We start from the raw sequence: 25,691 nt of genomic DNA on the forward strand, positions 1-25,691 counted from the left end.
GAAGGGGGCGTTCTTGCGAGTGGAGGGCTTTGGCTTTTTCTCGTCTCCCACCTCCTCTCCGCACTCCATGCCGGGTCTCTTGCTCCAGCTCGTCACGGCTCGCTCTCGTGGCGGGAGAGTTGGAGCAAACCTCGCCGCCGCCGCCTCCTGCCCGCCAGTGCCTATCCGCCTTCAGCGCCCTCCGCTTGAGCCATGGGGCCAACTCCAGGCTCCTAAGAGTTTTGGGGATCTTGGCTGCTCGTTCACCAGCCAAAGAACCCGCCGGCTGGCTATGGCTTAGGGCGCAAGAGGGGTCAGCCTAGAGGTTACGGAAAGGGGAAAGGGCGGCTAACTGAGTAAAAGAGAACCCCGAAGAAAAACCAAACGATGAGTTTCCACAAAGAGGACGGAGTAAGCAGCCTGTGCCAGAAGGCGCTGCACATCGTCACCGAGCTGTGCTTCGCAGGCCAGGTGGAGTGGGAGAAGTGCTCGGGCATCTTTCCCCCTGACAGGGGCAGCCAGAGCGGAGGCAGCACAGGTAACCGGGGCTCTCTGGTGTTCGCTCTGCTGGGACCCCGCGCGCTCGCTCTAAGCTCCCGGGTGCTGATACTCGTGAGCCGTGCCCGGGGCATCTTTAGGGCGCAGCGCCTTCCTACCTCTGTCCTTCCTTTGACTCAGCCGCTGGCGACCTCGAGCGTGGGGTGTTCGGGTTGGGTTTCCACCTGTCTACCAGCCGGGCTTCTGCTCTGCTTCCTGCCTGCCGGCTTCTTTTGCTCTTGGAGCCTGCACCCGGTCTCTCTGCGCTCTCCCACGCCTCTGGTCTACCTCCTGGAGTGAAAGAGGCTACGCGGGTGGAGACGCCCGGGACCGCTTGCGGCGCGACTGCTTGCGGGGGCGATTCGCCTGCGGGACTCTGGTTGCCCTAGCTTGTCCTGCGTGTCGCGGGTCACCGGCTCCGCGAAGGAGCCAGGCGCGAGAATCTATGCTTGAACGCAAAGTATCTCCTGCACAGGGTGCTGCCTTGACCTTCAGGAACAGAAAGAGTCCCCATCGGGTTAACTTTCGGCAGCAACCTGTGGAGTACTTACTTGAGAGCTTTCAAAACCCTCAGCATGTATGATTTTTTCTAATGAAAAGGGAAAAGGCTATAAGTCTTTTCCACACATACTTTCACACCCGTCCCTGACACCCTAACATATAGCATCATTCCTATACCTTCGGGAAACTTGGGTGGTGGGATGGAGAACATCCACCATCAGAAATCTGGAGATGAAAAGAAGTTTCAGGTGACAGATTTTTTTTTTTCTCAAGGCTTAAGGGAAGGAGGCGAATCAGAGCTACCTTTAGTTACTCCTGGGGGAAAAGGTTTTGATTACCCGCGCAATAGTGGGGGAGGGGGACATGGGCAAATGTCCCTCACTTGTTGTATTGGGAAACAAAACACCTGTGCTGAATTTTTCAGCATTTGACTAGAAGGTTGCCTTTCCTTCTGCAGGATCTCATTTTTTTTTTCCCTTTGCTTTCTCAGATCATTTTTGGTCTCTGGTGTGGGGTTTCATGGGTTAAGTGTAGCCAGGGCAACAGGTGAGAGCTGGATGGACAAGCTCTGCGCAGAGCAGGGCAGTAGAGAACCCAGCGTGAAAAGGACTGCACATGAGTGCTTCCCACACCACCCACCTCAAAGCAGTCCAAGACAAAGGAAGGGGAAAGATGGGAATTGATTTGGTTTGGATTTACATACCATGTTTTTGGTGGCATATCTGCAGGGGTTTTCGTATTCTCTCCTTATGGCAACAGGAGCCAAGAGGGGCTTCTGTCTTCGCGTTGGCAATACGTGAGATACTGCTGCTTAGACCCTGGAACACAATGATACACAATTGCTGCTGTCAACCTACTGGAAACTTAGATATTTGAGGAATATATAAATACAGCTGAGTCTTTTCTATTTGCTAAATTCTATTTTCTATTAAATTCCTGTAAGTGAATGAAATTCAATTAACACTGTAAGGGAATGAACATCATGCATCATGTATATTTGTGTCCTGTGTATGATCTCTAAGCAGGAGGTAAAGAAATAGTATAACCTTAGAGTCCACTGTGATGATATTGGGTCAAATCTTCTGAAATGTCTTTTAGTGATACATAGGATTAAGTTAAGACTCTGAGAATAGGGTACAGTGGAGGAAATGAGAGTATTTAAGTTTAAGGCCCCATGTTTTGGACATTTAGTATTTGATAATCTAAATAAAACTACTGATTATTACCCTCTCCTACCCCTTTGTAATCACACACTAAATAGTGGTTTCCTGGGACTTCTTGGCTGGTAATGTGGTAAATGTGTGAAGGTTGAAAACCAAATACAGTACTGCCTTCTAAATCTTTCCACTCTATACAACTATATAAGTTTAAGGCAAAACACACTATATGAATTATAAAACGGTTTTCTGAGTTTTTTCCTAAGCAGTATAAGAAGGTGTGTAGTCCTAATTTCTTTTGGATTTTACCTTGGGAACAAAAAATGTAGAAAAATTAGTCTAAATTGTGTGAATATTTTTTCTCACCTTAAAGGAAAAACATAAGTAGGTTATTGAATTTAGTATGTGAACATATATATTAAGTGGCTGTTACTAGATATATTTTGCTAGGTGATATATGAAACAAAGGTAAACAAGATTGGGCTGCCTTTTCCATTTGCAAATTTATGCAACAGTTGTAAGTAAACTAATTTGCAAATAGACTTCCAATATGAATAGGTATCTATGAAGTAGATACAATGATATTTACTAAATGTTTAATAACATTCATTAGCTACACAGCTACAAAGTATTCTGTAAAGTAGATTTTCTTATAATTAGTGCACTTGTGCCCTTTATTTTAAGTCCCTAAATAAAAGTACTTCCATAGTTGATCCTTCTGCTCATTGTTTAATGAGAAATCTTTGCTGGTAGGAGGACATCAATGGAATTTAATGGTGCAGTGATTATTTACTTTGAAAGTAATTAGAAACAGAAGGAAGGAGAGTCGGGTAATTCCAGTTAAAGTTATTATTTCCACTATTATTAAAGGAGTTAAGAATCATATATATTTATGAGCTATTTTCCTACTTTTTCTAAAATGTCAAAAAAAGAGCAAGCATCACCATCTTTACCACAACATTGGCAAGAGAAGCAGCAGTAGTGTTATTGCCATTTAGGACCCCTTCCAACCAAGTTTATCAGTCTCATATTTTAATAAAATTTGTGACCAGTTAGATTATAGCTTTCAATATTAATTAATCTACTGTTTTAGAATAGTTGAGATAAAAACCATTAAATGGATCCACATTACTAGCATACCAGAACATTCATCATGTGCAATTTTTGGACAATTAGGTTTGGGGGGATTTTTTTAACCACTGATTCTCCCTCTCCCCCAAATAGATGTTACCCACTAAATTCATTTTATTGCACAATATGATAAATATTAGAATGCCTAGAAAAATACAAAACAATATGTTGTTCTCAATTTTTATTTTTCAGATAAACTAACTGAATATACATGATCATTTTTTAACTGGATTTAAGTTCATTTCAGGTCAGTTTTTACTGCAGAAGTGTCTATCAGATTCAATAAAACCATGTTGCTTGAAAGACAGGCCTCATAAAATAGCAGCTAATCAAACCCACTGAAGTTCACGTTCACACATAATAGTTGCATAGACCTACACTTAATACAAATATTTGAATAAGCACTTAATTCATCAGTGTTTCAATTTTGCATTTTTATACTATTTTAATTTGGGACTAAAGATCCTGAAGCAAAACTTTAGACAAATTCTTATAAGTTCATACATGTATTCTTCGTTTTCTTATAGGTGGGGATAATGAGAAGGTACATATCAATGAAATTTACTGAAGCACTTCATTATTAAAAAAATAAGAGAGATAACTAAGTACAGTTTTCAAAATTACACCATGATTTTTCTCTGAGACCATAATTAGGGCTTAAAATGAGTGGTGGGACTCAGTAGGTTTACTCAACAGACACAAAACAAAAAACTATTTAGTTAAGTTATCATTTTTGGATCACAGTAACTCTAGGTTTTGCACATCCCCCTGACTGTCTTAAGAATTACAGTTTAGAAACATTTATCAGTGGAAAATTTCCCTTGAGACTTGTAGGTCTGGAAAGAAAAAAAAATTGAAGCTCAATATACTCATGTGAAAAGGGATGCATGAAAACATCGTTTTTCCTTCCTCAACATCATCACTCCACTGGAAAATGGCCAATTTTTACTATTACTTGTCTCATTGTCACATGATTATTAATGCACATTGCTCTTGGTCTCAGTTTACTCCAAAAACAAATGGAAGACTATCTTCAAAGGCCCAGCAGGTTATAGCAAACAACCATTTTCCCTTAATTCTGGGATATCTGGCAATATTGAAGGGATTTTTCTTTTTGCATTTTATTCTTGTAATAAACTAAGATATGTATTTCTTCTTTTGCTGAGTTAGGCATCTCTGAAATCTAATTGTTATGCTAGCGATTTTATATAGTTGTCCATTTCATTTAAATCACATTTTCTTTATATCTTAATCTTCAATGTAATTTTGTTTTTATGAAAAAAAAAAGTTGATCATTTTTGGGAGTACATCTACATTCGTTTATAAGGTTTTTTTTACAAAATTTTGGAAGAAGACAAACAGTACCATAAATTTTAATGGAATTTCTAATGCTAATTAAAATTATCTCTATTTTTGAAAGTTTAGATTCTTCCTGATCTAAATTTATTCTACTAATGATATGCACTTTTAAGTAACTAGAATGTAAGTTTTTTTTTGAGGGCAAGGGTTTGCTTATTCTTTAATCTGTAGTGATCTATGGTACATCCTAGAAGTTCAATAAATATTTGTCGAATGAATAAAATAAAATCCTATTTGTAAACGAATAAGTTCTATTTAATAATTTTCAATTACCCTGTGAAATTAAGTTAGGTATACCTGTATCTTTGTGTCTCCAGTGTCTAATACAATATCATATAGATAAGTCTACAAAATATTTTGTCCATGAAAATGCCTGGAAACAGAGCACTTGACCCAGTTAAAAGTTAGAATGTAATGAGAAACATACTCATGAAAAAGCAAATGAAAACAAAATGGATGTCCATTTATTTCTCCAGAGTGTGTTCAGTTACAACTGTGAGTCCATAGCTAAACTTGTAAGTGCACAATAAATCGACTCAGTTTACTGAAGTTCTAGGAAAGTAGGAATATCTGTTTAATCTAGATGCTCCTTGACTTATAATGGGGTTATGTCCTGATGAACCCATCATAAATTGAAAATGTAAGTCTAATATATATTTAGTACCTAACCCACTGAACATTACAGCTTACTGTACCTATCTTAAATGTGCTCAGATCATGTACTTCAGCTTATAGCTGGGCATCACAAGAGAGTATTGCAGCACATATTGCTAGCATGGGAAAAGATCAGAATCCAAATTCTAAGTATAGTTTCTACCGTATTTGCACCACAGGAGAGTCATAACTCAGGGCCATCTGTATGTATGGATGGATGGATGGATGGATGGATGGATGGATGTATACATATGCATTTACAACAGTAAAAGAAGGCATGTAAGTTTGCTTAAGAAGAAAATATCATGGAAAAAATAACCATGTCATTATTTGAATTGCTGTTAGTCATTCCAGTTAGAATTGGGAATCATCATTTTGTCAGTAAGAAAACCAAGGCAAGAAAAATTTAAAACTTCCCCCCAAATCACAAAACTGGTTAGTAATGAAGTGAGGATTAGAACTCAGGGATTCTTAGAGGCCAGCCTAAGTTACAGAAAGAGAAGAAAAAGAAAGAGGAGATCTTGAGGGCATTTCTTGCTGCTAAGGGGCACTGGAACAAATTTTTTGCAAGGATAGTTCTCTCAACTATTATTATGCCGTTGTCTACAATTAATGACATACTAGAAGGTGTCCATAAAAATCTCTCAATTTGCCATTATTACTCAAATCCTAACCCTTTGTCTTTACTACATTTGCTATCATCCAAATCTGACACACAACATTATTTATTATTTTACTTGAGTATGTGCATATATATTCATTTAAATCCACATGAATATTTGTTTACTCATATTCTTGGCAAATAGAATTTATTTGTACCAACAATAAATTATGGAAAAGATTTTAGTGTGTTTGAGATGTACAACTTTAAATTCATAATTTCAAATGTAATTCTTTTTTATGTGTTCATACAAAAGCCTATAATGAAAACAGATATTAAAACAAACAGTTAAATTGTTTTTGTTAATTTGTTATTAGGAAAATGTTCATCAAAGTCTCATTTGTAATATGTTCCTGCCATAGTTTGTCCAAGGTAAGTAACTAACAGTTCATATCATAATTAAAATTCATTACTGTGAGGCACTGGAAACAACATGACAGTGGAAAAAGAGCTGAAAGTCATCTTATTCAAAATCCCAAGGCATAATTAGTATGAACATATCAAAGAAACTGGACCTCCTGTTAGTGTTATTGTTAAAGGTCAATAAATCATATTATCTCATTTTTTACTTGTACAATGCCAATTTCCATTTTTTGAATAACCAACACAGATAAAGTTTAGAAACATAATCCTGACTAAAGAGATGGCTTCTTGTTATTGTCTAATAAGGTAGATTTATTTTCTTCATAATATCACATATATCCTAAGTACCTTTTAAATGTAAGAGCTGGCATTAATATGACTCAGATTAACAGGAAAATATATATTAATATATGTTACATAAAACATAACACACATATATGTAACACACACACACACACACAGAAATCCCCGTATGTCCTTGGGTTCCATATTAGTAGATTCAACCAAGTATGGATGGAAAATATTTTGGGAAAAAATACATCCATAATGAACATGTGCAGACTTTTCTTCTTGTTATTATTCCCTAAACAATACAACTTTTAATTTGGATTATGCATTATAAGTAATACAGAGATTATTTAAAGTATTTGGGAAGATATGAATTGCATATGTAGAAATACTGTTTTACATTCACCTGAGGGATTTAAGCAGCTATGGATTTGGGAATTTTGGGGGGGGGGGGTCCTAAAACCAACCCCAAATGGATACTAAGAATCTACTGTGTGTATGTGTGTGTGTGTGTGTGTGTGTGTGTGTGTGAGAGAGAGAGAGAGAGAGAGAGAAGAAGAAGAAGAAGAAGAAGAAGAAGAAGAAGAAGAAAGAAATTGAATTGTTCTGTGCTGGCCTTGGAGCCAGAAGGGTGGATCATCTGGGGGTAGGGGGTAAAAAGGAACTAATATTGGTAATTTTTTCCCCTTCAGGTAGATTTTGAAATGTTTTACAGCCTATTGTCTAATGTATTATTTTATTATTATTTTATTGTTGAATAGGGAACCTCACTGTCAACTTTGAAGTTTGTGAATGTCAGTTTGTTCATACTAAAAAATTATCTTCATCAAACAAAAGCTATTGATTTCTCTCAATCTTCATGATTCCCTTACTTCTGTTTAAGTACTTATGGAATCATAGGAATAATGAACAAAATAATCAGAAGCTTATTATGTTCCTGATTTTATTTATGTATCTAATTCATTTCTAATGTTACAGTAGGAGTTATTAATATATCTAAAAATGCAGTCTTCACCATATGATTTTATTCAACAAATATTTTTAAGCATTTTCTATGTAAAAGCAACTGTGCCAGGCATTGAACTGTACTGATGCTACTAATTAAGTGTATGATAATCCATATGATTCTTTTAGTTCATGTAAATGTGTAATATATAATCACAGATTACAAATTATTTACACAATTATGAGAATATGTAAAGATTTTAAAATAAATTTGAATACCATACTGGTAACCATATTTGATTGAATCTAACAGGCCATTCATTGATTATAACAGTATTTGGTGTAACACCATTATTTTATGTAGCACCAAGAAAGTAAAGAGAATGTTGACAATTAAATTATGACACATAATTTAAAGCATCCTATTATATCTTGGTAAGATTAGGAGTTAATGAAATTTATCCTATAGGATAAATTTCTTATCCTATAGGATTTTCATTTTATACTAATGGAAAGATCTCTTTAAATCTTAGAGATTTTTAAAATCATATATTACATATGCAAAACCATAAAAAGGAAAACATGAAATAAGTAGATTAAAATAATTTAAAAACTAAAATTCTGAATATGATTCTTCTAAGTGGATTTTTGATCCAGAATTGATAGTGCCTTTGTTTTTTCATAGTGAGGAGGAACCAGTGCTCAGGCCACAGTGAAGAGCAACCAGTGAAACAAAAACACATGAAAAATATCATCAACTAAGTTATCATTTTTATATGTGAAATAAGACTTTTATGCAACTTAAAACATTAAAGATAACTAGAAATTTAAAATTAAAAAAATAACAATTCAGAAAGACACACACATAAGTGTACTAATTGAGGCAGTGGTAACTGGAATCAAGAACATGAAAACTGTTCTGTGTTTTTCTCCATGATCATGACCAGGCCCATGGTGACAGCAGTTGGACCTAACAGTGTTCATGAGTCAAGTCACAGTGGGTGAGATGACACACATGGGATGGCCTGGTTATATAGACGTTGACAAAGTTCTGCTTTTCTAAATGTTTCAGAGGAATTCGCATTTGGAGCATTTACTGTGTTTTCTAATAAGAATAATCTTTTGTCAGTTTTTCAGAACTCTGTTGCTTCATTTTGCTATATTAAGACTCGATAAAAGGGTAAAATGTTTATAGTTAAGGTAGAGATGTATATTCAGACAAAGAGTCAGATAAGGAGATAAGTAAATACATAGTGTGGTAGAGAAATGTTTATGCAAATGGATGTAATCAAACTAGAGTTTGAGTAATTTTAAACCTCATTATCTCAGAGCCTAATTTAATCTGTGTAAATTGCATTACCTCCTAATCTTACCAAGATATAATAGGATGCATATCATATAATGGATTCTTTTTAATTATCTGGAGACATTGAAAATTTAAGCTAGAGAGAGAGAGAGCTCAGTCATCAAGTTTACTCATTGTCATGTGTAACTTAGGAGTTCATGTGGCACAAACAAGCCATTCATATTCATCAACGGGGCCTCCCAGCAGTTGGCCCCTTGCCTCCAGTATTCTCTTCTCTGCCTTACCACTTCCCCTTTATAATGATGCTGAAACACGTGTCACTATGGCAAACAATATTATATTAGAATTACCAATTCAAGTATTTAAGTCCCCCCCACACACACACACACAAAGCTCCTATGTGTTCATCTTTCTCAGCAGGAATGCCAGTTCATGAGCCTTTTCTCCTTCCTACTTCACCTCCTGCTTGCCTGTGAGTCCCCATCAATGAGTACATCATCATACCTGGGATGTCTCATTTCATCATCACAGTCACTTTCACTTGGGGTTTATTACATTCTCCTGAAAAACAAACCAGAAACCTCACTCATGGATAAATACAACTGTTTCTTTTTTCCTACCTGAAAGCAACTGAATAGGAGATTTTAAAACCAGGCAGACGCATATCACTCTCTTTTGTTAAAAAGAAAATACTTATTTTTGGTTGTAGATGGACACAATACTTTTCCATTTATTTATTTATTTATTTATTTATTTATTTATTTTTATGTGGTGCTGAGAATTAAACCCAGTGCCTCACACATGCCAGGTAAGTACTCTGCCACTGAGCCACAATCCCAGCCCTCATATTACTCTTATTAGCTTCCAATTTCAACACTATGCTGACTGGGCATCTTACTTTTTCCTATTCAATTTTTTCCTGTTCTTTGTAGATCCTGTTTCAAAATTTTCTTACCCTCTAAATACTGCAAATGTTATGGTTTGGGATCAGAAATGTCCCCCAAAGGCTGACATGTGGAAGTCTTTGTTCTCAGTGCAGTAATGCCCAAAGGTGGGGCTTTGTGGAAGTAATTAGTTCATGAAGACTCTGACCTGTGGATTAATCCACTGATAGCTGAAAGGACTACTGGGAACTGTATGGACTGCAGGCAAGGCTGGAGGCAGTAGGTCCCAGAGGGCATGCCATTGGGGACTATATCTTGCCCCAACCCTTCCTTGCTGCCATGAGATAAGCAACTTTCCACCACCCACCCTCCCCACCATGTTCTGTGTTGCCACAGGTCCAAAACAAAGGGGTTGCTGGACACAGGATTGAAACTTCTAAAACTATGAGCCAAAAATAAACTTTTCCTCCTCCATATTGTCTATCTCAGGTATTTTGGTCACAGTGACAAAAAGCTCATTGACACACCAAATTATCCCCAAATGTAGCAAAATAATTGTCAGTTGACTCTCTAACTCCCTCTTTTCATAGAAAAATAATAGTTATAAATAAAAATTTCCTTGACTTCTTGCCCTGAGGCAAAACTGATCAGCATCCAGAATGGAAACCTTTTCTTACAAAGGAAAATGTGATCCCATTCTTTCACCCTTGCTTCAGACTCCATCCCTTGTCAACTTTTGTGGGACTTCACTTTTAATTACTCCACTCAACTTCTTTTCTATTGATTCCTTTTCACTGGTTTTAAGCATGCTGAAACATCCTACCTTATAAAAATGTTCAACTCTGTGTGCTACTCCAGTTTTTGCCCCCTCTCTACTCCTCTTGTAAGTACAATTTCTTAAAGAAATTACTTGTGCTCACAGACTGCCATTCTTTTCTTAAACCACGTTCGTGGGGTTAGCATAGCCTCTTCTCTATTGGTCTCATCAAATTTGCTAAAGATGTACTTATTAATGGTAATTTGTCAATCCTTATTTCAAATGAGCTTATTTTGACATTTTGCATTGTTGACCACTCCTTAAAATATTCTTGTTCTAGCTGCTACAAAAACTGCTGACTTGATTTTTATTTCATATCTTTTTTTTGCTGTTTTTTTTTTAAATTTATATATGACAGCCGAATGCATTACAATTCTTATTACCTACATAGAGCACAATTTTTCATATCTCTAGTTGGATACAAAGTATATTCACACCAATTTGTGTCTTTATACATGTACTTTGGATAATAATGATCATCACATTCCACCATCATTTATAACCCCATGCCCTCTCCCTTCCCCTCCCAACCCCTTGCGCTATCTAGAGTTCCTCTATTCCTCCCAGGCTCCCTCTCCCTATCCTCTTTTCCAGTCTTTTATTCAGGCTTCTTGTTCCTTAAAGTTCTCTTTCTTTAAATATTGGTGGACTCATGATTCTACTGAGGAACTTTTCTCTTCCATGGATTCAGATCCTACTATTTAAGGAAGTCTTTCAGTCTTGTCTGCATGACCAAGAGCCTACGCAAATTTCTATTTGCATGATCACAAGTGCTTCAGCCAAAACCAAAATCGTGGTCTTCCTTTCTTCACCATCCTGCCTGTCTCCCAGTGAGTCATATTCCTGCCCTTTTTTTTTCTTCACACTTCTTCACTAGAACTTTTTCCTTCACATTCCTTCACTGGAATGTTGATTTCCAAATTTTCTCCTGAATCTTCTCTTTTTCCTGATTCAGTAACTCTCCCTGGAACCAGAGCACTCTTCACTGAGTCAATCAGTGTTTCTTCTTCCAGACTTGTCTCCTTTTCTGTCTTCTCTTTGGCCAGACTTCTATTTCTGAAGTGCATATCTGATCATTTCAACACCTGACTTAACATGTTTCTGGGGCTACTTCATCTTAAGTTCAAATTCATGATACAGCATGAATTTAGATCATGGTTAAATGATGAATCATAGTCATAAAAATGTCATTTAAAAATTTTGATGACTTTATAAATTCTCCTAAATCCTCAGTCTTTTGATTTTTTTTTTCACTTTGTGGAATGTAGCTTGTTGGAAAAAAATTAACTCATAAAGACCTGAGCATTAAACACTTGGTTTCATTTTCAATGCTTGAGTAATATACAGTGCCCAAAATTTTACATACCTTTCCTTATTGAACCATCACAACATTCGTATGAAAAAAATACAACTACCCTTATTTTACACCAAGGTTCTGAAGACCTAAACAACTTGCTCAAAGTCACACAGGGTTGCAGATGACATTTGAACTCAGGTCTAAATGCCTACACAGTATAAGATAGAAGAGTTCTATACCTTCCCTCCAAATCACCCAACTTTCAGTTAGTCCAAACACCTAGAAATCTACACAGCTATGTGCCTTTTCAAATAACTCCCAAAATATGAGTTCAGTAGATCCACCAACATCTTTTGACCATGTGATATATACTAGACACTAAACATAAAGAGGTGAATAAATTTGATTTCTGTTCTGAAGGATCAACGAACAAATGTACTGATAGGGTGGCAATGTTTAGAGAAGAAAAACACATCTGAATTTTATAATTCTCTTATCCACAACTATAAAACCCAAAACTTCTGAAAACTGAAAATTATTTTGTAAATTGTAAATAATCTGGCACCTATAACTTACCTGAATCAGCATTAATTTGTTTGTTAGGACAATAGGTTTTTATGGCCTTCAGTGTTTTTCCTAGATAATTTGTGCCATATTATATATATCATACCCAAAAGAAAACAATAATATTTTTAAAATGCATCATGCTCCAAGAGTGGGGTAAGAGGATTATAGGCCAATCCATGAACCCAATACTAGGGGTAGAGTGGTTAGTATGGCTTCAAAGTCCATTAAAAAATAGAAGAGAAAGGCAGGGCTACAAGGAATAAGTACTATTAGGTCTTATTGCTGAAGCATAAATAAGGATTTGTCAGGTGGCCAAGTAAGATAAAGAATGCAGAGAAGTAAATGAAATAGCACCACCCCCCAAAAAAAAAAAAATCTTAAGAAAGTAATATGTGGTCAGATAAGGAATATAGATAGGGAAGTGGCAGAAGAGGAATGTAGATAGGGAAGTGGCAGAAGAATGAAGTTAGATGGGTAGCCAGGGATCAAATCTCCAAGATCTAATGAGATGTCTTAGGAAGTTTAGATTTGGCCCAGATGGCTCAGGCAAGACCTGGAAGGATTTTAGGCTGAGAGAGGCAAGGTGACTCTACATTCCAAATGCCAGGACAGGAACTTGTTTTTTTCCACTATCCTGGCTTTATTGATAGCACAACAATTCACTCAAAAGTATCCTGATTTTGGAGAAAGATTACATGATCTTCCAAATGATAGAACCAGATGTCAATTTTAGAAAAAAAAAAAAAAAATCAGCAGTAGGGAAAATGGAAGTAGGTTCAGAAGATTTCCACAGAGCCCTCCTGAATGACAAAGTATGAATACCAAATCCATCTCTTGGGAACAATGACATATAGGGATTTTATAAAACACTTGTGGGAAGAGTATATAAGTTTCTCTCAAGCCTGATCCCATGAGAAAAAAAAAATGAACCCATTTTCAGTTAGAGGCGTGAAACTGCTCACACCCCCACCCCCATCCCATGCGGTCCTGGAATTTTCCTACATCTTGTTTTTGGCTCCAGCTGCACAGGAAAAAACCTGTTCAAGAAGGTTTTCTTAAAGTAAAATATACAGAAAAGTATAAGTAAATAAAGCTGAAAATACATGAAGACTTATGAAGCTTAGACTCTTTAGTGTTGATATAACAAAAAACCACAGATCAAGAATTTATAAAGAAAACAAATCTATTTCCCTTAGTTCATAAGGCAGGGAAATCCAGTATCAGGTATGGCTTTCATGTTGTGGTAATCCCATAGCAGAAGGTGACAGGGCAAGAGGGCACAAGAGAACCAGAGACCAAGAGGGGGCTAAGCTCACTTGTGTAACAAGCCACTCTCTTGATAACTAACCCACTATTAGGATAACAACATAATCCACTCAGGTAGGCAGAGCTTTCAGTAAATGAATCACCCCTTTATTAGGTGCTGCTGCATTGGGAATGACAAATCTGACACATGAACATGAGGGGACACTTTTAAACCAGAGCAGAAGACATAATTTTATTTTTTTATCCATATTTAAACCATAGGTACTAATCAGGAACTAAAACTAATCTCTTTTCCTCAAATTATACTGACAAGTAATAAAAAAAACTATAAAATACGAAATGTGGTCCTACCCTTCTCATCAATGCAATATAAAGGAGAAATGCCAATAGTTACTTTTGTAAGCAACTAGAAAATGAAGAAAAATATTAATGTTTGTGTATCACAGCATGTGAAAATTCTTATTCATATAATTAAGTAGCAATAAAAATTTGGAAATGTTTCAATTTCTGAATGGATTTCCATTAGCTACAAATTTTATTTTACCAATTAAGAAAATGGATATTAAAACAAGGTATCATCTCCTCATGAGGTTAGTAAACATTAACATACAACAATATTCCTGTTAAATTGTGGGAACTGGTAAACTTTTCTGTTGTTTTTGTGACAGCAACTGTTGTACTCGTTTTGAAAATAGCTATACAAAAATTATATAATGCACAACAAATGACCCACCAATTCTGTTTCAAAATATTTACTTCAGAAGGACATTCACAAATATATGCACAAGAAGAAAGGGAGACACAAGGATGCTCACTGTAGCTATGTTGTAGTATGAAACATTGGAACATAAATATCCATCATGACTAATTGTTACGGAATGTTATATATCAGATGAAGTTTGACCTCAAATATTGGTGAATAAAAAGTAAAGCAAATTAAAGAATAAACACATAGTAAGCTATTTATGTTTTAAAAAGAAGGAGAACATTATATAATTGTATATACTTATTATTTTATAAGAGAGATTTTGTTTGTTATTATTGGGGCTGGACAGGCACACTTACTTGGTATCAGTGGTTACCTCTAGGGAGGGATGGAATCTCTTAGACTTAGTCATGTTTAAAGGAAATTAGAAGCTATTCTGTATTTAGTTTACTAGCTGCCATACCAAAATACTCCAAACTGGAGATAATGAAAACTTGTACTTGAGGATAGAAGGGGATGGTAAAGCTGAACTCCACTAAGGCCCTTCCTTGGCTTGTAGATGACCATCATTCTCCCTGTGTCTTCAGATAGTTTTCCCTCCATGTGTTATCCTTAACCTCCTCCTCTTATAGAACACAGCAGTTTCATTGAATTAGAGCCAACTCGTATGACCTCATTTTACCTTTATTACTAATCAAAGGGCCCTATCTCCAAATACAGTTGTATTCTGAGTTACCAAGGGTTAGGACTTCAAGATACAAATTTAGAGAGGAATTATTACTTCTCTATCTTACTATAACTCTCTAAAGCCCTAGTATACTTCCTTTGGTTGTCATGTCACTAGCAGTTAATTTTATTGTCAAGAATGCATGCTTTACTCTCTAAGCTGAGTATGTCTGTATAATATTTTTTTTTAAGCTTGTACTCAGACCTCATTTTTCTACTCCCAATACTTATTTATATTTTTCCAGCACTAGCTTTAACTTCAAGCTAAATATCATTAATTGCTGTGCCTTAAACCCTGAGGTTACTGGTCACCTTCAAGTTAAAACTTGTGCTCCTTCTATCTAGAATAAAGAATTTCTAGTGCTTATAAAAAAAAAAAAAACAAATTTAGAGAGGAGACAGACACTATTCAGCCCATAATATATTCCTAACATTTTAATTTAAAATAAACAAAAGAGATTGGATTTATATTTGATGTTGAGTGCAAACAAAGTTGTGAAGAAAGGTGACTCAAATCTAACAACATCAAAAAAATCCTTCATAGGAAATCTATTTGATTTTCAAAGTTATAAGAATACTAAATAATCAGATTGCTAACATTGGTTGCCGGGTTTCTGTTCTCGTGACTAAAAGGCTCAGGAGTCACTCCAGGTAAACTGGGGTAACTGGGCTATGCAAAATAACCACACAAGAGACACAAATACCTTTTTCTTTGGGGTCACTGTGATGGCTCCTCTGACCTTAAGGGTCTGCAGGAAGAGAGAGAGCGACAGTATACATGCTGACCCCTTTTATTGAGGAGAAGCTATTCAAATGAGGCAAGGAGTCAGGTTTCAGGGGGCTGAGTCTATCTTCATGATTTCCACTATCAGCAGGTTGACTGACATCTGGGTAGGCCACACCCAAGGGCACAGTAAGAGAAGAGGACATACACAAGGCACTTCCATGGAAGATTCTATCCTTAACAGGGCAAGGGGTATACTACAAAGGAACAGGTGAGCATAGCTTCACCCAAGGGGCTGAAGCAAGACACACCCATGCACAAGACACGACCCTCAAACCCAAGAAGGGTGGGGAAAGCTCTGCCACATTTCTGTGACTGAGCGCCTCAGCACTCAGCCGGGGAGTGTGACTCAGTCACGTGTAAGGTTGGTCTCCCACAATTGGTTATCTTAGGAAGGTGAAAAACTTGGGAGCAAAGTTATCAGAAAGGATTTGTGAAGTTGAAAATACAACTAATAATATAACCCATTCATAATTAGTAATGTAAATGTTTACACTAATATTTAAGATCATTTTCTGCACAAAGAATGAGAGGGTTCATCTTGAAATCAAAGATGAAGCAAGTAGAAGCATTTCCTGTTGTTGCACCTTTAGAGTTTAATGTTGCAGTTACATAGTTGGTTGTAAATTGTCAATCATGTTTTTTACAACTCTTGAATCCCTTGTATTTTTTAAATTATATATAATGCTTTTCCTTATATAACTGGGATGAAACTTTTCAAATATCTATAATAATCTCACCATGTCTGCCTCTTTATGTATAACATTCATTAGTATTTCTTTATGTTGTCATTTTTTTTCCAGATATTTCAGTCAGCCTATTAGCAGTTGTCGTCAGCTTCTGTGGCCTGGCCTTGCTAGTTGTCTCACTTTTTGTCTTCTGGAAGTTGTGCTGGCCATGCTGGAAAAGCAAACCTGTGACCCCCAATGTCAGTACCCTTCCACAGAGCATTTCAAATGCTCCTACTGAAGTTTTTGAGACAGAAGAGAAAAAAGAGGTTAAAGAAAATGGAAAGCCAGCACTAAAAGCTATTGAGCCTGCAATAAAAATCAGCCACACTTCCCCTGATATCCCAGCAGAAGTCCAAACTGCTTTAAAAGAACATTTAATTAAACATGCACGTGTGCAAAGACAAACTACTGAGCCTACGTCTTCATCCCGGTAAGGAAAGATTAAATGTGTAAAACTCTGTGTGTGTGTGTGTGTGTGTGTGTGTGTGTGTGAGAGAGAGAGAGAGAGAGAGAGATTTCAGAAGAGTAAAAAATCTTAAGTGGGAAAGTAGAAGTAAAAAGAGGAACAGGAAGGATGGGAAAAGCATAGGAAACACATAATTCCATAAAGAGGGAAAGGTAGGACAGTGTAAGTAGGAGCAGGTGAAACTGAAGGCAGAGAAGGAGAAAAGGGGCAGTCACATGAAAGAACTTGGTATAATTTGAGGTATTAGTAAAATCATGTCACACAGATTATTATTTGGCTCTTTCCTTTGAAATATCACTGGTTGATAGCTGCTACTGTAGTCTTTCAATTTATTTTATTAATACATATAAAAGTAACCATTTGAAATATATATCATGTAAGAAAAACAAAAAAAAAGGTCAGGAAATATTTAACAGTTCATAATCACAACTAAGAGACTAATGTTTAGGTTACAACTATCTAGCACCTACATCATGAACACAAATTTATGGAAAGTGGCATTGTTTATTTGAGCTCAGGTAGACCAAACTTACGCTGGACAGTTCCACAGGAGCCTAATATTGGAGCACACAGAGTGGAGGGTTGCCCACCCAGGAGCCAGTTTGCCTTCACAAAATGCACTTTACCTCATCCTGGGAGGATCAGCCAGTTTGTTTGAATTTCTTTTAAAAACTGCCACAGCATATTCAAATTGTATTAACTGAAAAAAAGAGATTCTGGCAAAGAGGTGTTTTGTTTTTTTTTTTTTCCTGCTAAATATAGTCATCAATTCTTAAAAAAAATGACATCATGATAGTAACATTTTCTCTGGTTCCTAGAAGTAGCAACTAGTTTTACCCAGGGGTAAATTCAATGGTACTGGGAGGTTACTAATGTTTTCTGCTAACCAAATTACTTCCTAATCTTACCTCCTACCCCTGTAAATGTAGGGTGCATGTGTGCTTTCTGACGTGACATGTTTTCACAGGTTGAGAAATCTATCAAAGTGAAAACTGGGTAATGTTTGCTACTGGGATTGGTAGACTATTCAATATATCTCTTGTTTGCATAAAAGAGGATTGTATTTATAAATAAATACACTCCATTCTGCAATATTTTCTAGAGGAATCAGGATAATTGTTACCACTGAAGTGAGGATATTTGGGATAGGAAGTTGGATGGATGGAGGTGCCTTTTCCATATCACGCTTTTCTGTACTACTGAAATCTTATAATCAAGGCATGACTCGTATGAATTGTTATTTTGACTTGTTTTCTGGACAGTGGCCTTTAGTTTGATTTTAATGTTTCTTTTTATGAGTTTTATATAATGTAATCCAGTAAATACTAACTTTAATATATATTTACCTATAAAATAATTATCCAATATACTCTTTCCTACATATTCTATAAATGAAAATAAAATGCCTTGGAGTAAATCTCATTTTTCTAAAACATTGGAGATATATATATGTAAAAATATTTTATATATGATTATGAAAATATTATATATAGATTTATAGAGAGATTTTAACTGCTTTAAAATGACCTCATGTGGCTCCTCATTATCATTATTACTATCCTTTTGAAAACTGTGAACAAATATGATATTTAATATCCAAAAAGTCTTAAGATACAAAAATTTTAGGATAAAAATGTTGAATTAAACAACAAAACATTTTTTAAATAGCGTAGTTCCCACTTACGCACAGGGGAGGTGTTTCAGGGGATACCTGAAAGTATTAAGCTCTATAAAAATATGTATTTTCCTATGCATACATATCTATGATAAAATTTAATTCATAAATGAGGTATAGTAAGAAATTAACAGTAACTGATAATAAAATAAGATAATGATAACATCATACTATAATTTAAACTATATGAATATGGTCTCTCTTAAAATATCTAGTTGTACTGTATTCACACTTTTTATCACATCACATAGGCATTGAAATAACAATGCCTATGTGATGTGATAAATAAGGTGAAAAATGTAGGCATTGTGAGGTAATGTTAGGTAACTATAAGGGTTACTCAAGACTGTGGATTTGATAACCAAGATGACTACTAAGTGATTAAGAAGCAGGTAGTATATATAACATGGATACTCTGGACAAGGAAATAATTTACATCCTAATGGAAAAGAATAGTGCAAGATTTTACCACACTACTCAGAATGATGCACAAATTAGAACTCATGAATAGTTTATTTCTGGAATTTTCCTTTCAATATTTTCAGACCTCAGTTTATCACTATGTGAAACCAAGGATAAAGGTGGGAGATTATTCTATGGACAGCTACTTTGAAATATGTATCAGTTTAGCTTTTAGAATTAGTCAATGCTTAGTTGGTAAGTACACTTCATATTAGAAAACTTTAAGTCAAATTGAGGTAATCAGTGGTTTTCAGAAGCTTTAGAAAAACAAAATTCTATCTCAAAAATATTATCTGTTGATTAAAAATAGACCATTTATCTGATTACCCTTAGCTAGAGAAGAATGAAAACATATGTGTGAAGATTGGGGTTTGGATGAAGAATTGGCTTCTGGAAATAATATGCACTAGCAACAAAGATACATCTGTTTAGTCCAGATTTCTTAGTAATTATGTGAAACTGAAAACATCAGAAAAAAGTTTTTATCTCAATTAAAAAAGCAAAGTTATATTGCACATTTGGTATTCTTTAAGAGGAAAAACACAATACAAATTCATAGTTTTCTTAGAACTTTGATACTTCATCTGCTCTTTGAGTTCCCTTGTTTATTTGGGTGGCTGGGAAAGGAAGAAGAAAAACATTTTTGAGCACTTACAACTTAGTCACTGTGCCAGTGTATCCTTCCTTCTAATCCTTCTGTATGATTTAAGGATTATTAATTATCCTCATTAGTTGTGAGTTAACTGGAGTCCAGAGAGATTTAAAAATTTGCCTGAAGACACGCAGCTACAAGAGTAAGAATGCAATTTTAATCAGATTGACAGAATACAGTTTAAGTTTTAAAGTCCATGAGAGGTAGTTTTTCTGTAACTGAGGATGTTGGTTACAAAATTTGCTGAGGACAAGCAGTTAGTCCTCAAAGAAGAAGAACCTCTTCCTGCTCATTCTACTCAATTAGAAATTGGGGATTGTATATGGTTATTGTGAATGACCACAGTCATGATTTTAAATCTGTTTGGCCTTGGAATGAATTCCTTGTATAAAACTTGATTATTCCTACTTCTCAAAAAAACCTCATCTACACTAATTACTTCATCATCCTAGAAATTACCTTTATATAGAGAGGAAGAGGAAATTGCAGAGTTCATTATGCAGTCCACTTGGACACAGAGATGGACAGTATGTTATCACAAATCAGATTATTCAGTTCAAATGCCAACTTTTCCCTGAGATGTGACAAAATCAAACCTACTTGCAAAAATGCATGTGCACACACAAACCAAATTTAACTTCAAGACTTGGTTTCCATGCCTTGTTATCCCCAGCTCTGCTCAGCTGTTGGGACTCTCTTTCATTTGGCTAAGACAGCAGATGACAACATCCCATTCTTCTGAATTTCATTTGTCTCTATACTGAAATAACACTTTGATAGGTTTAAGTTTAGTGACATCACTGGAAACTGTCACAGTTCCCAATTTTTCATCTCCTTTTCAAATGCCTGTAATCCAATGTACCACCACCCATCAGGCAACCAAATGACCCAGTCAGTATGTGTGTATTTCTTTTTTTACATTAGACATGCTTCTAATGTCCATCTTGATTGATTGTTCATTCATCTAATAACTTTATTCAACTAATATGTTTACTTATGGATAGAGTCATTGTATTCTGAACACTCTACTCTGAAAACTCTAGATGCCATAATTTTCTATACAGTATGGAGCTAAGACATGGGTTACCAACTTCAGTATAAGGAATTATAAGTGACAACTATGTGATGGAGCATGTGCGATTCAGAGGCTAGAGAAATTATTTCCAGCAGAGTCATGGAGAAACTCCATTACACTGAGGATAGAGAAACATAGGAATTCACATTCTGTACATGACAATGCAAGAGGAGGGGCATCCCAGATAGAAACATTTTTATGTGAAAATTCATAGAACAGGTAGTCTTGTTAAGAAAACCAAGTAAGCTACCTGGATTAGAAAAGAGATAAGGAGAGAAATAATGAAAGATACAGTCAGCTGGAATTAAATTATAAGGAGTTCTTGAAACCATGGCTAAGATGTTCCAACACTATCCTGTCAAAAATATTTTCACTACAAGAGTCTCTTGGGTATGAGATATGTTTCACAATAATTACTTTGGCAACAGTTTATAGAACACACTATAAGGGAAGGCATCTATGTATTTTAAAACTAATATAGTGTGTAGTTCAGGCATAATTAAAATCAGGAAATATCAAACATCAACAAAAAGAAATCTAAGAAAATTTATAAAGGAAGAGTCTAAGGTCCCTTATTTTTTTTTTCAAAATCTAGAAAATTTTATCTTAGCAGACAATACTGATACAAAAGGAAATGAAAGTAGAATTCTCTGCAGAATAATAAAGACTTATTGATTATGTCTTCATTTCTTTTGATTCTTTTACCTGCTTTTTGTTTTGTTTATTTTCATACATGTACTTAGGGTAATGATGTCCTTCTCATTCCACTGTCTTTCCTATCTCCATACCCCTCAACCCTCCTTCCCCTTTGCCCCATTTAAAGTTAATCTATTCCTCCCATGCTCCCCACCCCATCTCCATTATGAATCAGCATCCTTATATCAGAGAGGACATTTGGCATTTGTTTTTTTGGGGGGGGATTGGCTTACTTCACTTAGCATTATATCCTCCAACTCCATCCATTTACCTACAAATGCCATGATTTTATTCTCTTTTAATGTTCATTAATATTCCATTGTGTATGTATACTGCATTTTCTTTATCCATTCATCTACTGAAGGGAATTCTAGGTTGGATCCACAATTTAGCTATTGTGAATTGTGCTGCTATAACCATTGATGGGTCTGTGTCACTGTAGTATGCTGTTTTTAAGTCCTTTGGATAAAGACCAAGGAGTGGGATAGCTGGGTCAAATGTGATTCTACTCCAAGTTTTCCTAATTCTCCATACTGCTTTCCATATTGGCTGCACCAATTTGCAGTCCCACCGGCAATGTATAAGTATGCCTCCCCCCCCCCCCATCCTCACCAACACTTATTGTTGTTTGTATTCTTAATAGCTGCCATTCTGACTGGAGTGAGATGAAATCTTAAGTAGTTTTGATTTGAATTTTTCTAATTCCTAGTGATGATGAACATTTTTTTCATATATTTGTTGATTGATTATATATCATCTGCTGAGAAGCTCTGTTCAGTTCCTTGGCCCATTTATTGATTGGGTTATTTGGTTTTTTGGTGTTAAGATTTTTGAGTTCTTTATATATCTAGAGACTAGTGCTCTATCTGATGTGCATGTGGTTAAAAAAAAATGTCACTTCAGTCATTCTATGTCCATTCCAAATCTTTAAAGAGCCTCACACAGAATGAAGCCTGTTGTAATCTGACAAAGGAGCCATTATACCATTTTGGTTCTATAAATACTCAGACATATGGCTATATGATGCTTTCTTAGGCAGAGAATCTGCTGTGTTTACTTTTATATTGCTTTCTGATGCCTAGACAAAGGACTACAGAAACTCAGGGTATATTTTTTTAAATTAAAAAAGTAGTATATAAATTCAATGACCTTATTTTGCTTACTCAAATAGACTTTCCATGGTTGCCCACTAGAAGGGTAGTTGGCCTTTACATCAGACTTTTGGAGATCTTAACTCTCTTTGTCTCCATTTTTGCTCATGCTGCTTTCTTTATATACTGTAAGATCTTCACAAAAAATGTACGGAGAGTCTAGTTTTTCTGCCCAATTATAAACTTATTAGCCTTTATTGTTTAAAGCTGCAGTTACACCCTAGTCATTGTTTAGTGTCTTACTATTGAGCTCCAAATGTTTAACAAACCAAATCCTAAATTCTCAGAGAACAAAGGTGTGTAACCTACTTTTATCCCTTCCTAATCCCAGCACTGTGTAGGTGCATAATAAGTACCAAGTGAATGCTTTTGATTGATCTATCATCACTATGCTTCATTTTGCTCTTCACCAGGTGGTGAGATAACTGTGCTCATATTAAAAGGAGGTTAATGAGGGTATACTCACAGGGAAGTGTATGAGACCCAATGTTCTGTGCATTCATTATGGTATAAAGATGAAGTGAATCGTCAGTGGCAAAATAATTTGTTGAGAATGAGGAATTATAAAGGTTTGACACTGTTAGAGAGGATTCTAACTACCTGCTGCAAATAATTAGGTAATGTAATGGGAGACCCAATGGAACATGAACAAAAGCAGGAAAATATACATGGAAAATAAAATCTCTGACTCATGTGTTCTGACAGATTTACAACATTTACAATTAGCTATGGTTAATTAGAAAAGTAGTTCTTAAAATGATCACACACAATGCCAGAAAGAATACTCAGTATACCTCATTATAAGGAAAATGAAGAATTATGTAAAAAGAAATCAATGGGATTCCATAGTTTTCTTTACTATAACAGAGTTAAAAAAATTATCTTGAAAGAAATCAAAAACTGAAATTGTTCATTCCAGTCCACTATGAGGAATGGAAAACAAGTTGCTTCACAAAGACAGAGTTTAAGAGGTTGAAATCTAGTTAGGAAATCAAGAAAAGCAATGCTTGCCAAAGCGACCCGAGTTCTTTCTCCTTGAAACAGATATTCACAAAGCATGCTTTCCAGTAACTTGACATGGCCCGACAATCTCCTTTATGGAAGATGTGGATCTGATGTACACACTTGCTTGTTCTCTGAAAAGGGTAGCCCTTAGAACCAAAGTCAGACCTTTACTCAATATATTCAAACTTGAAGAGTTTGTTTTCTGGCACTGATAAATATTATTTTTCTACAGAAGCACTAATTGTAAGTTGATTGGTGTTTCTTCTTTATAATGCAAATAATTTGGGGAAAGTTTGATGTTATTAGACACAAGTTTAGGGTAAACTGTTTTCATAAACATGCATTTCCTTAGTTCCAACACATGTTTATGATGAACGCATAAAAAATACTTAGTCTTAATAACACTTAATAATACTTAATCTCTGCCATTATAAAAGCCATACTCTAGAAAAAGATTTGGAGAATGGAAGACATATATGAAAATGCATAGGTTTAAATAGAAAGGGAAGAGTTAAATTGGACAGTGAATATACTGTCCTCAACTCTAACCAGGAGTTTTGCTGTGAATGTTAGAGAAACAGGAGTACAGAGAGAGGAAGTTGGGTGAATGGAGGATTTCTTTAAGACCCTCTTATACCTCAACTAAGATAACCTTTCCAATTTGCCAGAACCTCCAATCCACTGATTCTATCACCACACTGTACTCTCTAATTCCTTACTATTATTTTTTTCCTCTACTTGGTTTCAGTTCTGCAGTAAATCATTAGAGCCACTGTCTTATATGCATCAACAATTCCCAGTTGCACCCTATTTCTTATTTGCACAGTAAAACCACAGCCCTGAGTGAATTCAACTCTGTCATCTCTACATGTTCAAGTGAATATGACTGGAATAAAACAAAAAGCAACTCTCACTGATCCACTTTAAATCTGTGACCACATTCCTCACACAGGTACTCATGCTACACAGCAATCCATTTTTCCTCTCAATCTTACACGCTATTTCACAACTTCTCACCTTCTTCAAACTTCTGCCACATTCATCCTCATACTCCATTTCAATTAATGAGTTTATTTCCAATTTCAGTAAGAAAAATGGAGAAAGCATAAAACTTCCACAGATTCTTACCATCTTGTCAATTCTTTTACCAGCATCTATAGATATGTATTTTCTTGATTGATACTAATGATCAAGGCTGTGATCTAAAGCCAAAGCCACCACACTTGTGTGCCAGAGCTCATTTTTCCTCACATCACTTTTAGTTATTCTCCTCTCTGATTCCTGCATTATTAACTCTATTTGATCAGTACCATCAGAATAAGAACATCCTGTTATTGCTTCTATCTAAAAAGAACCTGGGAAGGTGGGAGGTGTTGATCAGAGAGAGGCAGAGGCATGCATAAAATTGGAGTTGTGGAGAGCTTGCAGTTAATGATAAGGATGAAACGTGGTAGTAAGGGAAGAGGAGAACATCAGTGGAGGAGAAGAATTCATAGAATTTAGAGGCCGAGCAGTTTAAAGAAACATATACATTGCAAGGATTTAGAGCAGAAGCACCATCAAAAAGAGTGTTAATGAGCCAGGAGACTAAAGTAGTGACTTTAAAATGATCAATGTGGATATCAATGAATGACTAAAAATAAGTGATAATAATGGGGAAGTGATTCATTGATGATGCTTCAGCTGAAAGTGGTGGTTGAAGGGAGAATGGTGTGAAAGTGATAATGGGGGACAGGGGACCAGTGGTATAGGGCTGTGGAAAAAACAATAGCCACAACAAGATAGAGCTCTGGAGGATTGGTAATCACCATCTCCTTTTCTTGGGGAAAAGGCCAAGTTGCTTCTAAGCA

At 35.8% G+C, this 25,691-nt stretch overlaps 1 protein-coding gene across 1 annotated transcript in view; it reads left to right on the plus strand.

Moving 5' to 3' along the window:
- The first annotated feature begins 366 nt into the window (after positions 1 to 366).
- The window catches only part of Syt10 (synaptotagmin 10), a 52,654-nt gene continuing 27,329 nt past the window's right edge, over positions 367 to 25,691 (plus strand). The window contains exons 1-2 of the mRNA XM_027934220.2: positions 367 to 517; positions 16,732 to 17,089. Of these exons, the coding sequence (XP_027790021.1) occupies positions 367 to 517; positions 16,732 to 17,089 (509 nt within the window). The remainder of the gene's footprint in view (positions 518 to 16,731; positions 17,090 to 25,691) is intronic.

This window comes from Marmota flaviventris, chromosome 3 (assembly GCF_047511675.1).
Source record: "Marmota flaviventris isolate mMarFla1 chromosome 3, mMarFla1.hap1, whole genome shotgun sequence".
Taxonomy (NCBI): Eukaryota; Metazoa; Chordata; class Mammalia; order Rodentia; family Sciuridae; genus Marmota; species Marmota flaviventris.